The 21,695-nt window shown below is 39.3% G+C and overlaps 1 protein-coding gene across 2 annotated transcripts in view; it reads right to left on the reverse strand.

Annotated features, from left to right (window-relative positions):
• Positions 1-3,760: 3,760 nt before the first annotated feature.
• TMEM244 (transmembrane protein 244) overlaps positions 3,761-21,695 on the reverse strand; it is a 37,373-nt gene continuing 19,438 nt past the window's right edge. Inside the window, exons 4-6 of one of the 2 annotated variants that reach the window (XM_060258722.1) lie at positions 10,849-10,974; positions 6,112-6,156; positions 3,761-3,899 (exon numbers count right to left, since the gene is read on the reverse strand). In XM_060258722.1, the coding sequence (XP_060114705.1) occupies positions 3,805-3,899; positions 6,112-6,156; positions 10,849-10,974 (266 nt within the window). In that variant the 3' untranslated portion in view covers positions 3,761-3,804. The remainder of the gene's footprint in view (positions 3,900-6,111; positions 6,157-10,848; positions 10,975-21,695) is intronic. The other variant, XM_060258731.1, reaches the window with a different exon arrangement.

A 21,695-nucleotide genomic window follows, 5' to 3' on the forward strand; every position in this document is an offset into this window, starting at 1 on the left:
TCACTCCCCAAAAAGGCAGCATAGATTCAAAAATTAAACATGAGTAAAACTACACTTACCTTGGCTTAATCTGATTACTTATTCGCTTTAGGAAGAAATGGATTTGGTCACAGCATCATACAAATATGCTTCTAAATGAGTTTCATATACATCCTGATTTGCATACAGAGGTCCTATGCATCAGTTGCTTCTTTATTCTCATTTAGATGCTGCAACAATGGTGGAATATACATTGAGTAACTTTGGTAACTGTTGCCCTGTTCTGTATGCTCACATTTATTCTGTATTTCTTGCTTCCTATGAATGATTGTATTGCCTCTTCCCTTAGTGTGAGATGCATGGGTTACTAGGCATGTAAATAAGTCTGCAATTTGGATATTTGTAAATATTACAACCAGTGTTCCCTCTCAGCTGAGTTAGCGTGAGCTAGCTCACAGATTTTTAGCCTCCAGCTCACACATTTTTGTCTTAGATCAGGAAGGATGACCCCAGAGCACAATAATTTATGCAGCAGCTCACAAGTTTAATGCCAGCAGCTCACAACTTTAATACCAGTAGCTCATAAAGTAGAATTTTTGCTCACAAGACTCTGCAGTTTAGAGGGAACATTGATTACAACTCATTAATGGCTCCCTAAAGTCAGAAAAAACAATTCTATTCCCCTTAAGTTTCCAGGGAGAACCCTTCCTATTTTAATTTCCCCCCCAGTTCTCTAATAGTATATATATTACTATATGGCCCTCCCCCAAAGGGCTCAGGGTAGTGTTTAAAACACAGTTTCACAAGCAAATATAAATTAGTCTAAAACTTATTTAAATTACATCTTAAGAACATCCTGCTAGAATAGATAAATTATTAATTCTGCTTATAGGGGGGCAGATCAGGGTCAGATTCGATGGTAAACTATTGACTATAGGTCTGGTGGAACATCTCTCTTTTTCAGGCCCTGAGAAGCTGTCTCAAGTTCCACAGGGTATGGATGTCACCAGGTAGAGAGTTCCTTCAGGCCCTGGCTCTGGTCAAGGATAGTCGGATGTCCTTTGGGCCAGGGAGCCCAGTAAATTCTGATCTTCTCAGCACAAAGCTCTCCAGGGGATATTCCAGGAGAGGCAGTCCCACAGGTATGATGATCCCAGGCCATGTAGGGCTTTAGAGATCAACACCAGAACTTTGAAGAGGATATGGTACTCAACTTGAAGCCAATGTAGCTGGTGGAGCACTGGCTGGATATGTGCTGTTGGTGGCATACTCATAAGCACCTGCACAGCTGGATTTTGGACAAGCTGTAGATTCTAGGTCAGCATCAAAGGTAGCCTCATGTAGGGCAAGTTGCAGTAATCCAGCCTAGAAGTGACCACTGCATGGTTCACTGTGGCTAGGTTGGGAAAGGAGAAGTAGGGGGCCAGTTGCCTGACTTGGCACAATCGTAAAAATGCCTGTCTGGCAACCTTCGTTATTTGGGCCTTCATAGATAAGGAGACATCCAGAATCACACCCAGATTCCTCATGGTGCCAGTGTTAAATGCACACTGCCAAGAGCTGGTTCCCCAACCTTGGACCACCACCCACCCCCCCACAGCCACAGGACCTCCATCTTCTAAGGATTCAGTCTCTGCGTCAAACACCCAACCATAGCATCCAGTCCATCAGCCAGATTTGATGAAATGGTATCTGGCCACCCATCAACAGATATAACTGGGTGTCATCAGCATACTGGTGACAACCCAACCCAAAACGTTGCTGGGCAAGGGATCACATATTATTTTCCCCTTCCTTTCAGTTTTCTGGTGATGCCTCTTCCACCTCTTCCATGTTGGTTATGTGATTCATGAGGAGAAAGTGGACAGATAGACTTGCAGATATACACGGCATTAAATGATAGCCTATGTGAGTGAGCATGTTGGGCAGTTGACAATGCATGTGCATCAGAGCTACTAGATTTGCTAACAATCATGAATCCTGATGATATAAGTTATATATTCATTTCAAGCACTGTTCTGCTGCAGAAAAAATAATTACCTCAAAATCAATAGATTTCTCTAAATGTAACTACAAGAAGACAGGCTACATCCACTGCTTGTGTCCTTTCAGCAAACCTCTGAATACCAGTGCTGGGAGCAGCAACAGGTGAGGGACTCAGCCTAGGGTTGCCAGGTCTTCCCTGGCCACCGGCAAGGGATTGGGGGAGAGGGGGTTGGATTGCTGAATCTAGGTTGGGAAACTTTTAGAAATTTGAGGATGTAGCCTGGGGAGAACACAATGCCATAGAGTCCACTCTTCCCCCACCCAAGTATCCAGTTTCTCCTGGAGAATTGATATCTGGAGATGAAGTATAATTCCAAAGGATCTCCAGGTGTCACCTGCAGGCTGGTATCCCTACCTCTGTGCCTGGCTTGTTTGGACCTCCAAGTTAACTAGTTGGCTGCAGTCTGAAACACTGTGCTGAACCAGATGGACCACTGGTCTGATCCAGCAGGATCTACTTATGTCCTTAAAAAATCACTAAAGTCCATGAGACTTTCTCTTCTCCTTGAAGTGGTAAAAGACTTCATGTTCTTTACTTTATTAACATTGGCAGAGTGATTTGTTCCTCTTCTATATTATATGGTTACCTGAATGTACATCAGCATATCTACTTAGGAAGCACCTCTTTCTGTAAAAACTGTATTTTTTAAAATTTGCAAATAATGTCCTATGTGAAATGTCAGCAGTTTAACCTTCAATTTTCAAACAGCTTACTCTGAAGTGGCTCCGTTGAGTTCAATATCATTAGGTTTTTGCAAAATAATGAAAAATCCAGCATTATGAATATGGAATCTTTTAATACACATTTCATGTTTTCAAATGATAGAATCCAGGATGTTCCACAGGTCCTAGATACTACACAATGTTATAACTCAAAAATACTGAGGAATTGATAATTTACCATTAGCCATCTTGGTACATATTCCTGGTAAATCTCTCACTAAAGACGAGTAATTAGCATCCTCTATAACACAGAACAGGGATATTACATCCATGGTGATTTTGGCTCCGCAGAAAGTCTGAATTAAGTTTACATTAAACATGTTAATATTACAAATCTTATAAAGGCACTATAAAATCCATTTACGTCAAAGTCATATGAAATGAACAAAAATTATATATTAAACTGCTCAGTATTATATTAAACTAACTTTGGTATATCCTGGAGTTATGGATCTTTTCTTCTGGGCATCCACAAAATGTGTTCCAAAGTGTGCCTGGAGAAGCTCTATGCTTATGCTAGAAAGTTATTCTCTTATAAAAGTTAAGCATGTTTATATTTCTCTCGCTGAAAATAAGACTTAATTGTGATTAAATTTGGCTTGGACATGGTTCTGTTATTTTAATCAATACTATTTCACAAATGCCTTGCCACACCACTAAAATTTGCTGCCCATATAGAATACTATGTAAGTCATAGTGAGGAGTGTACGAAGCTTTGTTTTCATAACTTATAAAGATCTTCTGATGATGGCAAATAAAATCACGTTTACGATTGTTTCTGAAAGTCTCCAGTTCATTATTGCTGTTAAGATCTGCATGAAATCCAGCAATTCTTTTTTGCTTTAGAATGAGACATGACTAAAGAAGATAGAGAGCTAACACAAATTTGTAAACATTAATTTTACCCCATCTCTCAAAAGATACAATAAGCAAAATACTTGTTTAAAATGTCTATGATTCTAACCAATTCAAGAATGCATGCTGAACACAACACACACTTAAAAAATAAATTTTCAAATATAAATATAGAACCAGGGAAGACATAATGGAGATACTTCAGAAATAATCCAGAACTGGGTAAATAAAATTGTCTTTGAACAGGTAGTATGCCAAGCTTTGTCCAACACAAATCATTGAAATTAGGCCAGAACCTAAAAGGATGTACAAGAACATTCTATGTCAGTATTAAAGAACTGCTAGCAAGGATTTAAACCAAATTTTTTCTGTATAGTCCAAGAAATATATTAGACTTCCAATTTTACCTTCTCCTATTTTATAAATGCCCCCCCTTTATGTCTAAGGATGATATTAGAGTAAGATATCTTATCTTCTTGTCAGTTATTCCATTGTCAGTTATTCTGTAGCTGAGTCTTCCCAAATATAAGAATAGGATATACTGAACCAGTACCATCAAGTGCAATACAACCTGGTATAATAGTTATTTGTTTGTTTGTTTCATTTAAAACATTGCTATCCTGCCCTGCCACCCAATTCAGGGCCTTCAAGGTGGGGACAAATAACAACACCCAAACATTCCACATGTAAGTCTTACGTACAGAGCATTTGCAAAAATCTATCCATAATCTCAGTGTGACAGTTCACAGCATATATACAAATAAGATGGAACAACAACATCGTCCTGTCTTTAAATAATATGTACTACATATGGCATACATCAGTCTTTTCAACAATATACCTAACTAGTCAATAGAAATGTCATTTATTAACGATATTTGGAATTTCTCCTTGTGAGATTAAATACTCTAGTATTGGAAACCATGCAGCTTCAAAATATGTAGTTTGAGATGTTACTTAAAGATGTTATATTTACAGTTATTTTACTCATAATGTATAGTTTCCATATTTGTTTGTGCCAGAGTTCAATTGTGGGTCTTTGTTTGTCTTTCCAAAGCAAAGCTATTGTAACTTTAGCAGCGTATATATTGGACCAGGGGGTCCGATTCTATGCACCCCAAAGAAGGTGCCCCTATTCTTCATTATTTCCAAATGGAGGGAAGGAATTTAAAAAGTGTGCAGTCCCTTTAATGTGATTGCCAGAACTCCCTTTGGAGTTCAATTGTTCTTGTCACACTCTTGCTCCTAGCTCCACCCCTCAAAGTCTCCTGGCTCCACCCCAAAGTCTCTTGGCTCAACTCCCAAACGGATAAAAGGAAGTACTTCTTCACCCAAAGGGTGATTAACATGTGGAATTCACTGCCACAGGAGGTGGTGGCGGCCACAAGCATAGCCACCTACAAGAAAGGGTTAGATAAAAATATGGAGCAGAGGTCCATCAGTGGCTATTAGCCACAGTGTGTATGTGTGTGTGTGTATATATATGTATATATAATTATATATATATATATATATATATATATATATATATATATATATATATATATATATATATATATATATATATATATATATATATATATATATATATATATATATATATATATATATATTTGGCCACTGTGTGACACAGAGTGTTGGACTGGATGAGCCATTGGCCTGATCTAACATGGCTTCTCTTATGTTCTTATGAGTTGTATGCCAAAGAGAAGCTGAAGTTCACAGAAGGTATTAGAAAAAAAGAGAAAGTTTTCAAGTACAAGAATTGAAAATCTGTTTGCTGCCATTATATACTATCTGTTCAACTGAATTTCGAGTATGGATGTCTTTCATTTCAGCAGAAATATGACAGGATCTTTCCCAGATTATCCTTGATTATAGCACAATTGTTTTCTCCTATCCAAACCACAAGATTGAGCCAATAACAAGATTTAAACATGTATCCTGTGGTTCCTTGTGGAATGTTTTAGACTTTAAAAAGCACAAATCAAACTGAATAAAGGCTATTGCTGCAATCCTACTCCAAAGTCCCATTTATTTCACTGACCCATGCTTCTGCAAGGGTACTATCCAGTTCCATTCAAACAGTTGTTCTGGTCTTTTAGTTCAGCAGGTTGCCCTCAGGAATTCACCTGTGCAAGCCCTGATGTAATGGAACCTCACCAGAGCTGTGCTAGTACTCTTCCATCCCTCTAATTTCAATGGGCCTTCTGCAGGTGAATTGCATGGTGGATTGTGCAGGGGTAATTGTAAGCATATTTATTCAGAAGCTCTACTGAAATTGAAGAGCTTTGGAGTGCATATGTTTGGGCTATTGAGCCCATAGATTTGTGTGACTTTTAAGTCAACAACCACGCTCATGATAATATGAAATGATGTGGTAGATCTTAGCACTTGACTTGCCCCAGTATTCTTATTTTTAAAATGCTTTGAGACAGAGTGCTGTTTAATAACTCCTGCTATTACAGCTATTCTATTTTGAAACATAAACATATATTTATACCATACCTAAAGCAGCCCACCAGTGCAACGCCATAGGGAATTCAGACCTCACTACAAAAAGAAAGAGTTAACCTTGGGATAAATGGCAAAATGGAAAAAAAAATCTACTATATTAAACTAAGCATTCAAAATAAAAGAGCAGATAGTCTTTTGTCTCTGGAAGATGGTCAGTGTTTGTAATGCGGGTGACCAGGAAGTCTTAAAATGCACTTACCTGTTGTAGTCTTAATTGTTTTGCAGATATATAATAAAAATATAATCCGGGGGGGGGGGGGAATATTTATTCCCTGATCCAGCCTGAGCTCTACGCAGACTTCTATGAGTATATTTGTAACTGCTTGGAGTATATTTGTAACAGGTGTACCTTAGGTGCCATGTGTGCAAGTCCAGCTCACAGTCTTGAGATGAAGAAACTACTGTGTCAGGAGGGTAGAATAGGGGAGTCTGGGCAATTGTGTGCAACACTGACTCAGCTTGCCAGCTAACATGCTGCTTTATGCAGGCTGCCCCCATTTTGCCAGCTATACAGTAGGCTGAGGTTGGGACAACAGACTTAGGATCAGGCTCCAATTCGGTCCACATTGCATGTTTAAAAAGAAGGTGGCCAGAAGCAGGTTGGGCATGCAGGGCCCCAGGGACAAGGGACACAACATCCAAACTGTGGCCTGGCATCCTGACCATGTCCTCAAGAGGCTGGTGGCAAATTGGAACAATGGTTTCCACTACTTCCAGCCCTAAGACTAACTCCCTTTCCTTGGTTACCCCAACAAGCAAATGGGTGTGGGAGAGGTTGCAGTACCCATTGTCTCTTTGGTTACCTCTAACAGCTGTGTGGGAGGGCTGTTGCTGTCAGCAGTCAGGATATCAACTGCACCCATTGTCTCCAGCCTATACTGCACCAAGACCTAAGGAACACATAACCAGTAAAGCTGTGGCTTGGTTTCCCCCAGGTCCAGTGTGTTGCTGTCATTCTTTTCTCCATCCCTCTCATGCTTGTCCCTACTCCTTTCTGATGCTGGATTTTAAAAGCTAAAATCCAGATAACTTGACAGTTTTGATGGGGGTAACAAGGACTGGATTCAGTTCTCCTACTCCCCTTCCTTTTACAACTCTTCCTGCCTCTTCCTTCCCCTTTCTATCTCCCTGGGACAGTGTTATAGTACTGTTGTGTGCCATCTGATTGATTGTACATGTCTGGTATTGTTTTTAACAGGTATCTTTTAAATCATATTATAATTTTGTTTACTACATGTTGTATCCTACTCTGAGCCTCATAATAGTTAAGGAGAGCAGGATTCAAATGGATGGATGGATGGGTGGGTGGGTGGAATCAAACTGTCAATCTGTTTCTAGCTTTTACAACAACAGTTCCAGCTTTTCCACAAGCATTGTTGAATGCTAGCAATTGGTAAAACATTTATGTGTGGAAGGAGAGCCTGCAGCTCACAGGTACTGCTGGCCAGATGAAGTATCTTTGTATGCAAGACTGCACAGGTATACATTGCTCCTTTTGCTGGGTCCCTTAATCTCTTCCTTTCCTCTCTGGAAGAGAAGGGCTCAAGCACTCTTCACTGCAGTGCAACCATTTGAGCAATTGGTCTGTGACTCCTGTTGGCTCAGGGCAGTGTAACACTTGTGTTCCTCCGCCAACACAGTGAATGTTTCATAGCTGCTTAGGGTTCGTGCTTGAGCATTAAGGTATAAGTGGCTTCATTCCAGAGCCCTGGATGGCCAGACGTGCAGAGATATTCCTTTTCTTCATGAGCATCATAATATTCCTTAGAAGTAACTTGAAGTCTGATGCCAGGATAGGTGCATACTGATGCAAATAAAAGAAAAAGTGCTTCTACCTGTCAGTCTCTGTGTGCAAAATACTTTTCAGGGATGCCAATCTCGAGGTAGGACCTGGAGATTCTCTAGAATTACTGCTTATCTGCAGACTACCGAGATCATCCCCCTTGGAACAAATGGTTGCTTTGGAGGATGGCATTGTACTCCCACTGAAGTCCCTGTCCTCCCCAGACTCCATCCCCAAATTTCCAGAAGTTTCCCAGCCTGGATTTGGCAACACTAGCACCTCCCCCCCCCCCAAAAAAAACAAAATACAGAAGCCCTGATCAGCAGCAATCTGCCCATTGCCCATTTTACGATCACAGCAGTTATATTCTGATTAGGATGTTAATTGCTCTGCTCAGTAGGAAAAAATATAGGGAACATTGCTCATATGAACAAATAATTTGTGCATATGCAGAAATATGTAGAAAATGCGCAATGTACTGAATGTGTACAGGGTGATTGTGGGGCTTGCTAACAGCAAAAAACTTAACTGGAATTTGTTTTCTACCCTTTTTCTTATATTAGGGCAAATCTTTGTGTTACATATAGTTCAGTGTCAGTGAATACTCTGACATAAAAATGTAAAATATCCATCCTCACCTGTAGGGGAGCTCTATGTACACTCAAATTCTCTCTATTTTAACCTTGAATCTACCTGATGCTACCTGATACACATGCTGTACACTGAATCAGTCCCTCATCTTCCAATTTCTTTTCTAAAAAACAAAATGCAGATGTGGGCTTTGCAGTCTGAGGGAAGGAAATTGGCACAGGGGAAGTGGGAAGGGTGCCAAATTCAGGTTGGGATGGAGTCTGGGAAGAAAAGGGATCTCAATGGAGTATAATAACATAGAGTCCCCCCTCCAAAGCCAACATTTTCTCCAAGGGAACTGATCTCTGCAGCAACCTCTCTAAAATGTCGAAGCCCCACTAGGGGTCACCAGAAGTCAGCCACGACTTCCAGGCATGCATCCCAGAACACACAAACATTCACCAAAAATAATTTTAAAACCCCGTTTTTAGAATAAATATTGTTCATAATAGATACAGCAGTGTGGGTGCTAATATTTTCAAATAGACCCTGAGAATGTAAGATATGAGGTAGCAGAAATATAGTTAAATATCTCCCATATATCCCTAGGATAGTGCTCTAACCAACATGGATGGATTAGCAGCTGTTCCAGACAAAAACTGCAGATGAAGCTCTTTTTAAGAAAAATAGAGAACAGGAAGATAAGGCACTCGAATTTATCCAACAGAACAAGCATAATTCTGCCCCTCCATTTGGAATGTAACTTGTGTTTTAACATTTAAACTACAACTCACACATGCGGAGGCTTAGAATGGTTTGTTTTGTTCATTTCAGTCAGTTTCTGGGAGAGTATAAAATCTAACTTTAGACAGAATGCTTATTCTCATGACAAATACCTTTCTTTCACTTTAGTGAGAGGCTCAAATGCAATGTAAACCTCATGGCTGAAAATGTTTGAGGTTTAAAGGGGTCAGGAAGATTACACATTACGATTGCATATAGAAATATTCATTTCACCCAAAATTTAACATGTACTAACTATAAGTGGGGGGCCTTTTCTGTAATGGCCCCCCACTGGTGGAACCAATTGCCGGAGGAAGTGTGAGCCCTGCGGGACTTTAATCAATTCCGCAGGGCTTGCAAAACCACTCTCTTTCTGCAAGCATATGAGGAACCCTGAAAGCGATATCTCGCCATCGAAATACGTCAACTGAATATAGCACCTTAACTTAATTTTAGCTGTAATTTAATGTAACTGTTTTAACTGTATGTATTAATTGTATTTTAAAATTGTTTTATAAATCATGGTATACCATGTCATGTTAGCCGCCCTGAGCCTGCTCCGGCGGGAAGGGCGGGATATAAATAAAAGCTTATTATTATTATTATTATTATTATTATTATAACACTAAACCATGCATATATTAGCAGTATATGGCTCGGTAGGTGGCATGTACTTCAAACCATTTGTTCTTTAGGGTAGTGCCTGATCTGAAAGCTTTGAGAATCAGATTGTAAACTCTCTGAATGAATGAACAAACTCTCTGTTCAAAAAAGTGAGTACGCAAAACCACACAGTCATAGGATTGCCACAGCACAGTCTAGAGAGCCTTCCAGCCTCTTCTTTACCCACAGTGGAAGGAGCATGCAACATATAATTCTTCCATGTTGCTGCTCTCCAGATCCATATCCCATCTTTCCATACCACCTGCTGGAGTCAGTAGGACACTTGCTGTGTCACATGAGAACCATAGGCCAGAGTACTTGGGTATGACAAGAGCTGTTTTCATCATCCATCACAGTTGAATGGTTAGTGGAGTTAGTACGGTTTTCTTGTTGGCTTGGGAATAGTCCACTAGACTGACCAACTTTTATTACTATTCATCTTCCTGTGCCTTTAATAGGAATATGGTATGAATGATGAAATATGGTTTGCAACGTGGCCCTAAGTCAGCTGAGTTAGAAGAACCAACACCAGTTCAGGATGTTGGATTGTATTGTCTTGTTTGTGTGTCTTGTTTGTGAATGTTTACATAAATATATATGTAAGTTTAAATTGCATTTTTCCCCTTTGTAAGCCTGTGAGTCCTCACTGTAGGAGAAAAGCAGGATAGACATGCTTAAATAAAATAAAAGGTCTTTTTCCTGTCATGGAAATGGCATGGAAATAAAGTTATGGGAAAAGCTTTCCTTGCTTAGTGCTGTAGTTCAAAGGAAAAAAAAATACAGTAAAATAGTTGGCCACCAAAGTAGCGTAGTCCAACTAGTGGCCCTGATAAATCCAATTATATTCTTTTTAAAAAAGAGGTCTAGTTGCCACCTAAAGCAACAAATCTTCTTTTGCTATAAATATATTTACTACATTGTGTACATACCAGCTGTCGTGATGGCGATGTGAATAGCTGTAACAGTGATAGCATAGTCCCAAACCCATTCTTCCACAACCAAAACAAAAAGCAGTCCAGACACGAAGTAGGTTATCTCTAGTGATACTATAAGAACTGAAATAAAGGAGAGAAGTTACTGCACTGGAAGGGATGTTTTATCTGAGTGTTGTCAGCTCAATTTTTGTGATACATTGGTGTCTAGTAAAACTGGGTCATTAAAAAGTTGGCAAGTGTATTTTATTCTCACAAGTCTAGTGTGTAAAGTGGTTTTGATAAGGAAGGACAAGTAGTTGCTAGGGAAATTTTTACTTCTTCCGTTTCATAGTGAGATTACGCAGAATCCTGAGCCCTATTCACATAAATCCTACATGTACATCTGTACATCCCTTCTTTTCAAGAAAGAGCCAATATGTATTCAGTGTAGAATTGCAACTGGGAACCAGGACCTAGGTAAGTGTGTAGTTTAAATCACTAGTTCAGTTGTACATGCACTGAATGTAACACAAGAATTACTCAATGCATAAAGAAAAATCAAGTGTATATACACAGATTGTACACGTTTTCTGTAACTTGTGAAAAGGTCTATGATAATAGTGTGAATAAGTTCTCTTCTTTCTACTTTGAGTCTGAAGTTGGAATCCATAGGGATAATCTGTTTTTACAGGGGTTTTGGATTACCTCTGGTGATCCTTTTAGAACATGCAGTTAAGGCTGCCATATCCACAAAAACTATTCTTCTCCTCCTGACCTGAGTGATAGGAAATATCATCAAGAGCAGGGGTCCTCAATGCAGTACCCATAGGTGACATGGTAGCTGCTCACACCCTTCCTGGTATCTGCCAAGTGTTTTTAGGAAAAGTGGAAGGAGCCCGGCAGGGCTTCAGATAGGCCATTGGAGAAATGATTGGCTGTGTAGTTTTTCAAAAAGTTGCATGAACAACACCTGCCACTACAGGACAATGATCTTCACTGCATTATGGAGGTTCTGCTTAAAATGTTGAAGAGTTATGTATAACCTCACTCCCTGCATTTTGTGGTTGGCTCCATCTCCTGTGGTAGCTATTTTGTAGATGTGCCCACCACCATGTGTCACAATTCCAAATGTGCCCACAGGTTTGAAAAAGTTGGAGATCCCTGATCAAGTTCATTTTTATTTCAACCCTAATGTTTTGGTGATGTTCCTGACCATAGAAGAAGATATGCTATGGAATGAAAAAAAAAATCTTTTACCATATTGAGTTGCGTGGAAGAAACAGTTCTCACATATACCATTACACAACTCATAAATTATATAATTCTATATGGATTCTTAATAATTATCCCTTTGTATTCTACAATACCATAGTATCAAAAGCAACATTTACACAACTCAAAATGCATATTTTTACAAACATAGCAGGCTTTCACAATTCATAGTAATTTCTTCCCCAGAAAAGTATATACTTTAGCCCACTGCCTTCCTTGATCAAAATCCTATTACACACTGCATTAAAGTAGGTTATGGGTACTTACTGTTGCTTAGATAGCAGTAACCTCATGAAGGAAATTAACTTAAAAGTTTACACACTTAAATATCGCCTTGAGCAGCTGGTTCTCTGTCTAAACCAGAAGACAATTCAACTCCAAGGACCTGATCCTCCATTAGCTAAAATCAGACATTTAGACGGACTTTAACAAACTAAAAACAAGTTGACAGTGATTAAATAATACTCCATATATTTTCATGTCAGTTTTTGCAACTTCTGTCAAACTGTCTTCTATAAGCAAGAAGACTAATTATAAGAAAAGTAATATTACTTTCATTTTCCAAGATATTGGGGCAGAATTGAATCTTTAATTTATTCATCAGACACTCACCAGCTAGTGTGGTTATTATAGCAATAATTAATCTGCTTCTGTCACACCTAAAAGATTGCATGAATTGACTTTCTATATCAGCAAGCACTTGAGACTAGGGTAAGAAAATGTTAAGGGGCAGATGGCTACATTTTAGTAGTTATTTTCCTTGCCTCCTTCTATATCCTGGATTTAGCAGAGTCAAGGCAAATCTGGTAGTAAAAAAAAATCTTAGGACCAGTGGAGACATCGCTACAACTGCCTCACAGGAATGGTCCATTTGGGCAAACCCTGTAGAAAATCAAACTCATGCAAGAATGGGTGTATACATGGAATATACAACTTGAAGAGCAACTAACATGCAGAGGACTGAGAATTCACAGCAAATGAATGGCAGAAAGTAATAAACAGAGGTTCTGTGGCTGGATGGGTGGTATTCAGGTAAAACTGGCACAAGCCATCAAGAGTTTGAGTGTGTTCTTGGATTCTTCCTTATCTACAGAGACCCTGATCATGAACATTGCCAAGCTGCATTTTACCAACTATGCCAAGCAAGGCAACATGTCCCTTTCCATTCTCTCCCTGACCTAACTACAGTAACCCACACATTGGTTACATCCAAACTGAATTACTGTGACTCACTTTATACTGACTTGCCCTTGAGACTGATCTGGAAACTTCAACTGGTCCAGGATGTGGTGGCATGGATCCTGACAGGAACACCAAGGACCACACATATCCAATCAGTGCTGCGCTAGCTGCACTGGCTCCCAGTGGAGTAATGCATCAGGTTGAAGGTTTTGGTGCTAACTTTTAAGGCCATGTGCAGTCTTGGATCTATGTATCTGCGGGACAGCCTCTTCTGGTATGTTTCCCAAAGAGCTTTACACACTGCTGAGAACAACCTACTGGTGATCCCTAACCTAAAGATGTCCAGCTATCCTCAACCAAAGCCATGGCCTTCTCAGTCCTGGTTTCTACCTGGTGGAACTCTCTGATGAACAACATCCACACCCTGCAGGACCTTATGCAGTTCCACAGGGCATGCAAGGCAGAGATGTTCCATCAGGACAGCAATGGGTACCACTTTATCTGGCACTCCCTTCCCTCCCTCCATTCCGCTTATTGTGAGAGGGTAATGCCTATTGTATGACCACTTCAATGCCATCTGATGTTATTTTTAGCTATTTAAATTGGATTTGAAATAGTACAAGTTAGTTAGTTAGTTCTTTATTCACGGTCATCCGACCAGCTTAAAAATACAAACAAAACAGCAACAAATGCATCACCTCTTACACAAAATTCCTAACTCCTGCTGTTACATATATTGTTAAAACCCATAACCAGAGTCCAGAAATAGTACAATTTATATTGTTAACTGCACTGAGCTCTGTGAATTCAGAGAAAGGTGGCATACAAATCTATGTTATAAATATAGAAAATAATAAAGCAGTACAATTGTGAGTACTTGCACTTATTAAGTTCTGGTGGAACATATTAAAAACCCAGGACTACAGCTGATTGGGCATTAATTAATTTTGTTCCTAAGCATTTATTTGAAACCCAAAAACAAATTAGGGGCGTTTTCGCACTGACCTTAATCGGCAGCGACGTCCCTCTTCACCGCGCAGGATCTGCGCAGATTTTGCACCAATTGCTGCGGAGCACCCGGAAGAGCCGCAAAGTCCCGCGGCTTTTGCGGCGCAAATGGAAACCGCCAAAAACCAGTTTCCATTTGCGCCGCAAAAGCCGCGGGACTTTGCGGCTCTTCCGGGTGCTCCACAGCAATTGGTGCGAAATCCGCGCAGATCCTGCGCGGTGAGAGGGACGTCGCTGCCGATTAAGGTCAGTGCGAAAACGCCCTAGGATTGTGAACCTGTGGGGATGTTGGAAAATCTTTATGAACATTTATCTCTGTACTGTGATCTGACAGGACCAGGAATAATTATGAATGGTAAGTTTTTTGCACTGCTAAAGAATCTCTTCTACATTCAGGTGCAGGCAGAATTAAAATGGTGGTTCTATACAGCTCTTAGTACAATACAATGCTTCACATTAAAATGTTCCCACAGGCATTCTACTACTACATATCTTGTCTGACGAAATTTTCTTTCAGTAAAGATTCTGCTTCTTCCTGAAATTTTATTTTGTTCCTTTATTTTCAGCCCAGGGTTACTTCTTGATCTGTCTGGCCTGATCTACTGTGGCACTTATGAACCAATAATTAATTATAGGTCTTGTTCTGCCAGAAACTGGGGGCAGGGGAGTGTGAATTAAGTGTTTTGTAGCCAGACAAAACCATTGTTCTCTCTCTGTGTACTCTGAAATCTCTGCTAAAATTAAGAGAAAAAAATAATCACAATTCTAGATAGAGCAGCTAGTGTGGACCTATTGCAGGAAAGAAGGCTGGATACTAATGTAAATCAGTATTATATGAACTTCATATGTTTCTGGGTCCAATCCAAAGTGCTGGTGATGAATTTTAACCTTCTACATCAGTTGTTCCCAACATGGGTAGTATTAATTCCTGGGGGGAAGTGGAATTACCTAGGGGGTGCTAAGAGGCAGGAGACAGCCGGGGGTTACTGGATGTAGGCCCCTTTGATTGTGTTGTTCACTTATTCACAGTTGACCAGGTCATAATCTAGATGCTGGCAAATGGCACTCCAAGTTTCTGCCTCTGCATAGTGCTGAAGTCTAGTTGAAACTACTGGAATTTTTAGTAAATACACCACCAGAGTTCTAGTCAGATCAACATACAGCATTTTGAGAAGGTGTTGTCACTGTGTGTGTTGTGTTTTTGCCTCTTTGTAATTTTTCAAGTTTTTGCTGGGAAATTTTTAACATTATAATATTAAGTGTGGTATTTATTTCCTGTGTTCTCGTTTATCGAACCTGTAGAATGTGAAGTGACTTTTTAGTGATGTGCTACATTTGTTGCAGCTCACCCAATATTAACAAGGTATTTATTTCCTGTGTTCTCGTTTATCGAACCTGTAGAATGTGAAATGACTTTTTAGTGATGTGTTACATTTGTTGCAGCTCACCCAATATTAACATTTCTAGGTTATATAGGTGGGTTTCACCCTCTATTGAAGTTTGTGGGGGACATATTTTGTCCCAGAGCTGGAGCTATAGGAGAATTCTGAAGGGAAAGAGAGGGTTCTGAGGAGTACCCTTTTCATTTTATGTATTATTTTTTTCTAATGGCAAACTAGAATGATATTTATAATGTATAGATTGATGTTGAGAAGTAAATTAGGTGGACTACAACTAGGAAATACATGTCCTTTTGTGATTTACCTAGACTTGCAGAAACACCAATTGGCAGGAAACTTTTATTACCTTTTATGGCTATCCAGACCAAATGGCCTTCTAAATTGCCATACTGCCACCATGTGATCTCAGCCAGTTTGCCCTCTTAATCAACAAACTGCATGTATTTCAGCCCACAATACCTGATCCCCTCATCTGAAGAAGTGTGTTTTTAGCATACGAAAGCTTACATTCTGAATAAAACTTCATTGGTCTTAAAGGTGCTAACTTGACTCCTGCTTTGTTCAACTGTTTCAGACCAACACGGCTGCCCACTTGGATCTGGCTCAAGAGTTGTTATTTGCGGACTTCCAGTTTTGAGTCCTGGAGGACTGAGGTGCTTCTCACTAGAGGAGCAGACCAGAGCCTCTGTTCTGGGCAGAGAAGGTGATCCTAACGCCTGCTGCCTTCTTCTCCCAGGCAGGGAGAAGCCCAAGGCATGCTTGTTAAATTCTGAGGGGATTTACTTTGGCTGAGGAGGAATTCCAGTGGGGTTCCTTTTTGGCTTTGAAGGGTTGTCGGAGAAGGATTGCATTCCAACGTCTACAGAGGACCTCTGAGGTCATTAAATTGACTTAAATTCACCAGGATTCAAAGCTTCTTTGGAACTAAATAACATCTACTTTTGAAGAGAACGGTGTTTAAAAGGATCACAATTTTAAAGGTTAAAGATCTTTATCTATCACTCCGGGACTAAAATAAGACTTATTTGAAATAAAGATAAACGTCTGGATCCAACTATGTTATGTTAAAGTAAGGAAGATAAAGGAGGGGATAAATTTTGGACTAATGAACTTGGAGAAATAAGGTTAAAAGAAGGAAAACAACTGTTGTTTTGCATACCTGTGGTCGGGCTCGACAACCCCCTCCGAAAACAGATCTGCTGACTTGTGGGATGTCACAGGAAATGACGTTACAGAACTAACGCGAGACTTCTTAACCATCAAGAACGAGACTTCATGGGAAGAAAGGAAGGAAGTGGCCATTAAGAGAAGGAAAAATGGCAAGCCTCCTAGCCCTCTCTGGGACTATAAATCATAGAGAAGCACTGGCGGCCATTAAAAGAAGGTCAAAAATTTTAAAAATTCAAAAAAGTAAACGGAACTTTAAAAAATAGTGGAGCCAGCAGATATCATCATTAAAAGGTGAGATCTATTGGACTATATGTTTTGATTCAATTTTGGAGCACTTAAGGAGAAAAAGGAAATTTTTTTTAAAAGGAACAGAAAAGCCACAGATGCCATTTTGAAGAAAATAAAACTTTAAAAAAATTAATATCTCGACTTAGGAGACTCTGAGAATGGCGATTTTAGGCTCATCTAAAAGAGCATGCCTTAATCTATAAGACTGTGATATTTAAAATTAATTTGATGAGGTCAACTTCTGAGCCTATTTCAGCAATGGGCAGACAGTGATGTCTGTGAATAAGGCAGGAGCAAAGCAGTTTCGTACAAGGGCTAGGACACTTGAAGAAGCAAAAATGTCTAAATGGCAGGAGGCAATAGAGGCCGTGGAGGCAAGACTGGTAAAAGTTATAAAGGATTCAATATCAGAGAGTAAGAAAGAATTAAAAAAAGACATTGAAGATCTCAGAAAAGACTCCCAAGCAGCATTAAAGAACGTGCAGGAGGTTGAAGAGAAGGTGAAAGACCAAGACTTAAGAATTGACACAGTGGATTCTACTATATGCAGGAGAAAGCAGTGCTACAAGACTGTAAACTAATGGAAAATCAGATTCGTCTGAGAGGGGTGCCTGAATCTATTGAGACTGATTTAACAACATACATAATAAAAAAAATCATTGCTGAGTTTTTGGGGGATGACCCTGATAAAACTAGTTATTTTTATGACTATATTTACAGGGTTAATTCAGAGTATGCCAGAAAAAACAAACTACCAAGAGATGTGGTTGTAAGATTTGTGACAAAAGACATGGTGGGAAAGATTCTAAGCAAACAAGTTGAAAATACATTGGAGGTGGATGGTAGTAGTGTAAGAATTATGAAAGAATTGCCAAGGAAAGTTATAAATGACAGGAGATTATACAAAAAATTGACTGAAAAGTTGAGAGAAAATGAAATGAGATACAGATGGATACTTCCAGAGGGTTTAAGTTTTGAGCATAAAGGGAAGAGATTTACAATTACAAGCACCCAGGAAATGACGAAGTTCTTGGATGAACATAAGGAGTTTGGGGTACAGACTAAAAATAGAAAATCATGATGGATTACAAATTAATATCTTGAAATGTAAATGGACTTAATTCACCACAAAAAAGAAAGGCAACGTTTTGTTGGATTGGGAAACAAAAATGTAATATAATTTGCCTACAAGAGGTACACGTTAAAAAAATGGATTATAAATTTTTATGGAATAAACAATTGGGTGTGGAATTCTGTTCATTGGCTAAGGAGAAAAAAAGGGGAGTTGTTTTCTATGTTAAACAAGAATTGAGCCCAAAATTGATTTTCAAGGATGACGATGGTAGATATATTGCGGTGGAAGTGATGTTGAACTACAAAAGAACTTTGTTATTGGGATTGTATGCCCCAAATGGAGCAAAAGACTCTTCCTTTAAGGACATTATGCAACAATTAGACCAAGTGACATATGAGCAAATCATGCTAATGGGGAATTTTAATGGAATAGTCAAAAATATTCTGGATAGATCTGGGAAAAAAAATAATGAAGGAAAATTACCAAAGTCATTTTTTGAGTTAGTAAAACAAGAAAATCTGGAAGATATATGGAGGGAATTTCACCCTAAAGAATGTGATTATACTTTCTTTTCAGCAAGGCATAATTCTTTCTCAAGAATTGATATGTTATGGAGTACAAAATATCTTGGACTTTTAATGATAAAAATAGAAATTCTTCCCAAAGTGGGGGCAGATCACAATCCATTAATGTAGTCTACAAAACCCATGGAAAAAGACTCTAAGATGGTGGATAAATGAAGATTTGCTACAGAAAAAGGAAGCTATGGTGTCTCTGAAAAGGAGACCAAGTCTTTCTTTCAAATAAATGAAAAAGAGGACACTCAATTAAACTATCTCAGGAGCTTGAGCAGATTAATTTTCCCTCCCCACTTTTTTCTCCCTTTAACTGACCCACAATTGCTCTCAGCATTCCATGTTCCTAGAGCATATTTAATTATCATCAGAATGATTTCTCTGTGTGGTTTTTTTTTTCATTCAGATTACTATGTAGACAGTTTTTTGTGTTCCTACACTCTCCCCTAAGTATGTAAAGAACCCTACCCACTGTACTGCTGGCCCCATCGTGTTGCTTTCTTTATCCACACAGGGAGCAGTGCATTTAGCATAAAACATAATGATTATATTTTTGACTTCTCTGTCTGTGGGAACACAGCTCTGGAGCTGAGGAAGAGAAAGCAACATTCAATATTTGTATAATTGTTGTTGCCTTCATTTGTGTTCACTGTGAATGTTTCTTTGTTGTCTCTTTGTTAGAGGCCTGTGGCCATTAGTTTTATACTTTTCAGCATCTATATCAGCAAACTACACTCCGCCTCATATTGGTTACTTTATTCTGGTGCCAGCATCAGGAATGGGGATTGGCACAAGAAGGGGGATGAAAGGACACATTGATTTCTTCTCCAGGATGGAAGACTACAATGGTCGCTGGACTTGGCCTAGTGCCTCTATGTTACAGCAGCGTTAGACACTTGATGAAAAGAGGAAAAACTTCTTGTTCCTTTCTATAAAGTAAATTTTTCAGTCACACCCCTGTAAGATGTATGGGAACAATACTACTGTTAATGGGTCCACTATGTGTCAATCTGTTTCAATATCATTTACAACACAAAACCCCAAAAATAAAATGACAAATGTTTGGAGGCATGTTCACCTTACAAACAGATGACTAAAGTAAGTCATAATATAAATTTACCTATGAATATTTGGTGTTGAACATAATATAACCAGCCTGGATTTAAAATTTCCTTGCCAAGAATGGGCGGGTATTGCCACATATAGCAATTTTTACATGGGTTATCTGCCCTGGGTTCAGTACTATTGGGAAATTGGATTCTTTCCTCTTCCCCACAGCATTGCAGTACATTTGTGTACCTTGCAGCTTTTCTCCAAATTTTCTCAAATCTTTGAAGCCAGGCTGAATGGGGGTGGGGCAAGCCTGCAGAACAATATGGCTGTTGTGAGAAAGGGAAGGGAAGCAGCTCAGGCCCTCTGTTTGTTTTATAGTCCCTTCAGAAGTCATTTGCACAGTAAAATAGAGAGAACCTCTTGTTTCCCTGTGTTTGTCTGAAGAACTTGGTTGAGTATACAGCATTCAAACAACTCACATGGTGAGTAAATTGCCTCAATGAGGGCACGAAGTGTGTGCTTCCAGTCTGTGTTTGTTTTGGGCTGCTTTGTGTGTGTGTGAGAGAGAGGGAGGGAGGGAGAGAGAGGGAGGGAGAGGGGGAGAGAGAGAGAAGAAGTGCAGCCAGCTGATGGGGGGGGGATGAGAAAATGAAAACTGTATTCAGGGAAACTGCACTGCTGTATTTTTATTTGTTTGTTTTAAGGAATGGGAAAGTCTCCCACCCCCACCTCCAAAGTCCCCAGGTATTTTGTGAGTTAGATTTGGCAACCCTACATGACAGCCATTTCCCCTCACCCTATCCCTCCACTGACCTTTTCCTCTCTCTACCATTGCTTTTTTCAAAAATCATCAATGTAATATCTTTATACACTATTATGTGCAACAGGTTCTGTGATTTCTCAGTTTTCATTTTTTTTATAAAAGTCACTAGCCCTTCCATTGTGGACGCATACCTTTCCCCTTACATATCTGGAACAGAAAGTGAAAGCAAGGAATTCACAGAACTACTTTCACTATTTTTTTTTATCAAGGTATATCAACATAACAATATGATTTTAAAAACCGGCAAAAGCTCCTGTGGCCCGGGGGAGATGTGATAGTCCTGCCCTACTAAGATACTGAGGCAGAGAAACTACAGGGAAATTTGCCTTGTGAAAGCCCCATTTCTGCTTTGCTTTATCAACAGCTGTACAGGCAATGTGGAAACCACACAAGCTTGTTCCTACATAGGAACCACCTATGGGTCTCTGCATGTGTATGATTCCCATTGACATATCCTCCTAATGAAGCCTCTCCTATTATATCTCACACCATTTCCAAGGGTATTCTGGCCCTCTGGAGCAGCTAGCAGGTATCTCAGGCAGTTGCTGCAGCAAAGGAATGCAGAAAATCCTGTTCCACTTGCATGTTTTATAATTTGCTGGGTCCAAGCCACAAGGTTTAATGCTAGACCGAGGCACAGCCAATTTTAAAGACAGTTATTCTGGTTTCATATATTCTTTTTTTATTTTTAAATAATCATCTTTCCGAATAATAATTGAAATGTTGCTTTTCATCTAAAATAAATCAATAACAAATCATCCTATACTTTCTGTTGCCTAAACAATCTATATTTGCAAAAATTTAAATCAGGAATATTTAGCTTTCCTTCCAGACAAAGATTAGAAACCCATTAAATGTATTTCCTTGCTACAAATATCTATCATTTGGTTTAGAAAGGAGAACCATATAGCTTTTACGAGGCATCACAGAGAAGTTTCACTTATACAGAAGCAAACATGAGCTTAGCACTGGCAGCAAATGGTGCAAAGCGCCCCAGTCAGTCATGCTCTGAAGAG

The sequence above is a fragment of the Heteronotia binoei genome, chromosome 1, assembly GCF_032191835.1.
Source record: "Heteronotia binoei isolate CCM8104 ecotype False Entrance Well chromosome 1, APGP_CSIRO_Hbin_v1, whole genome shotgun sequence".
In the NCBI taxonomy this organism is placed as follows: Eukaryota; Metazoa; Chordata; class Lepidosauria; order Squamata; family Gekkonidae; genus Heteronotia; species Heteronotia binoei.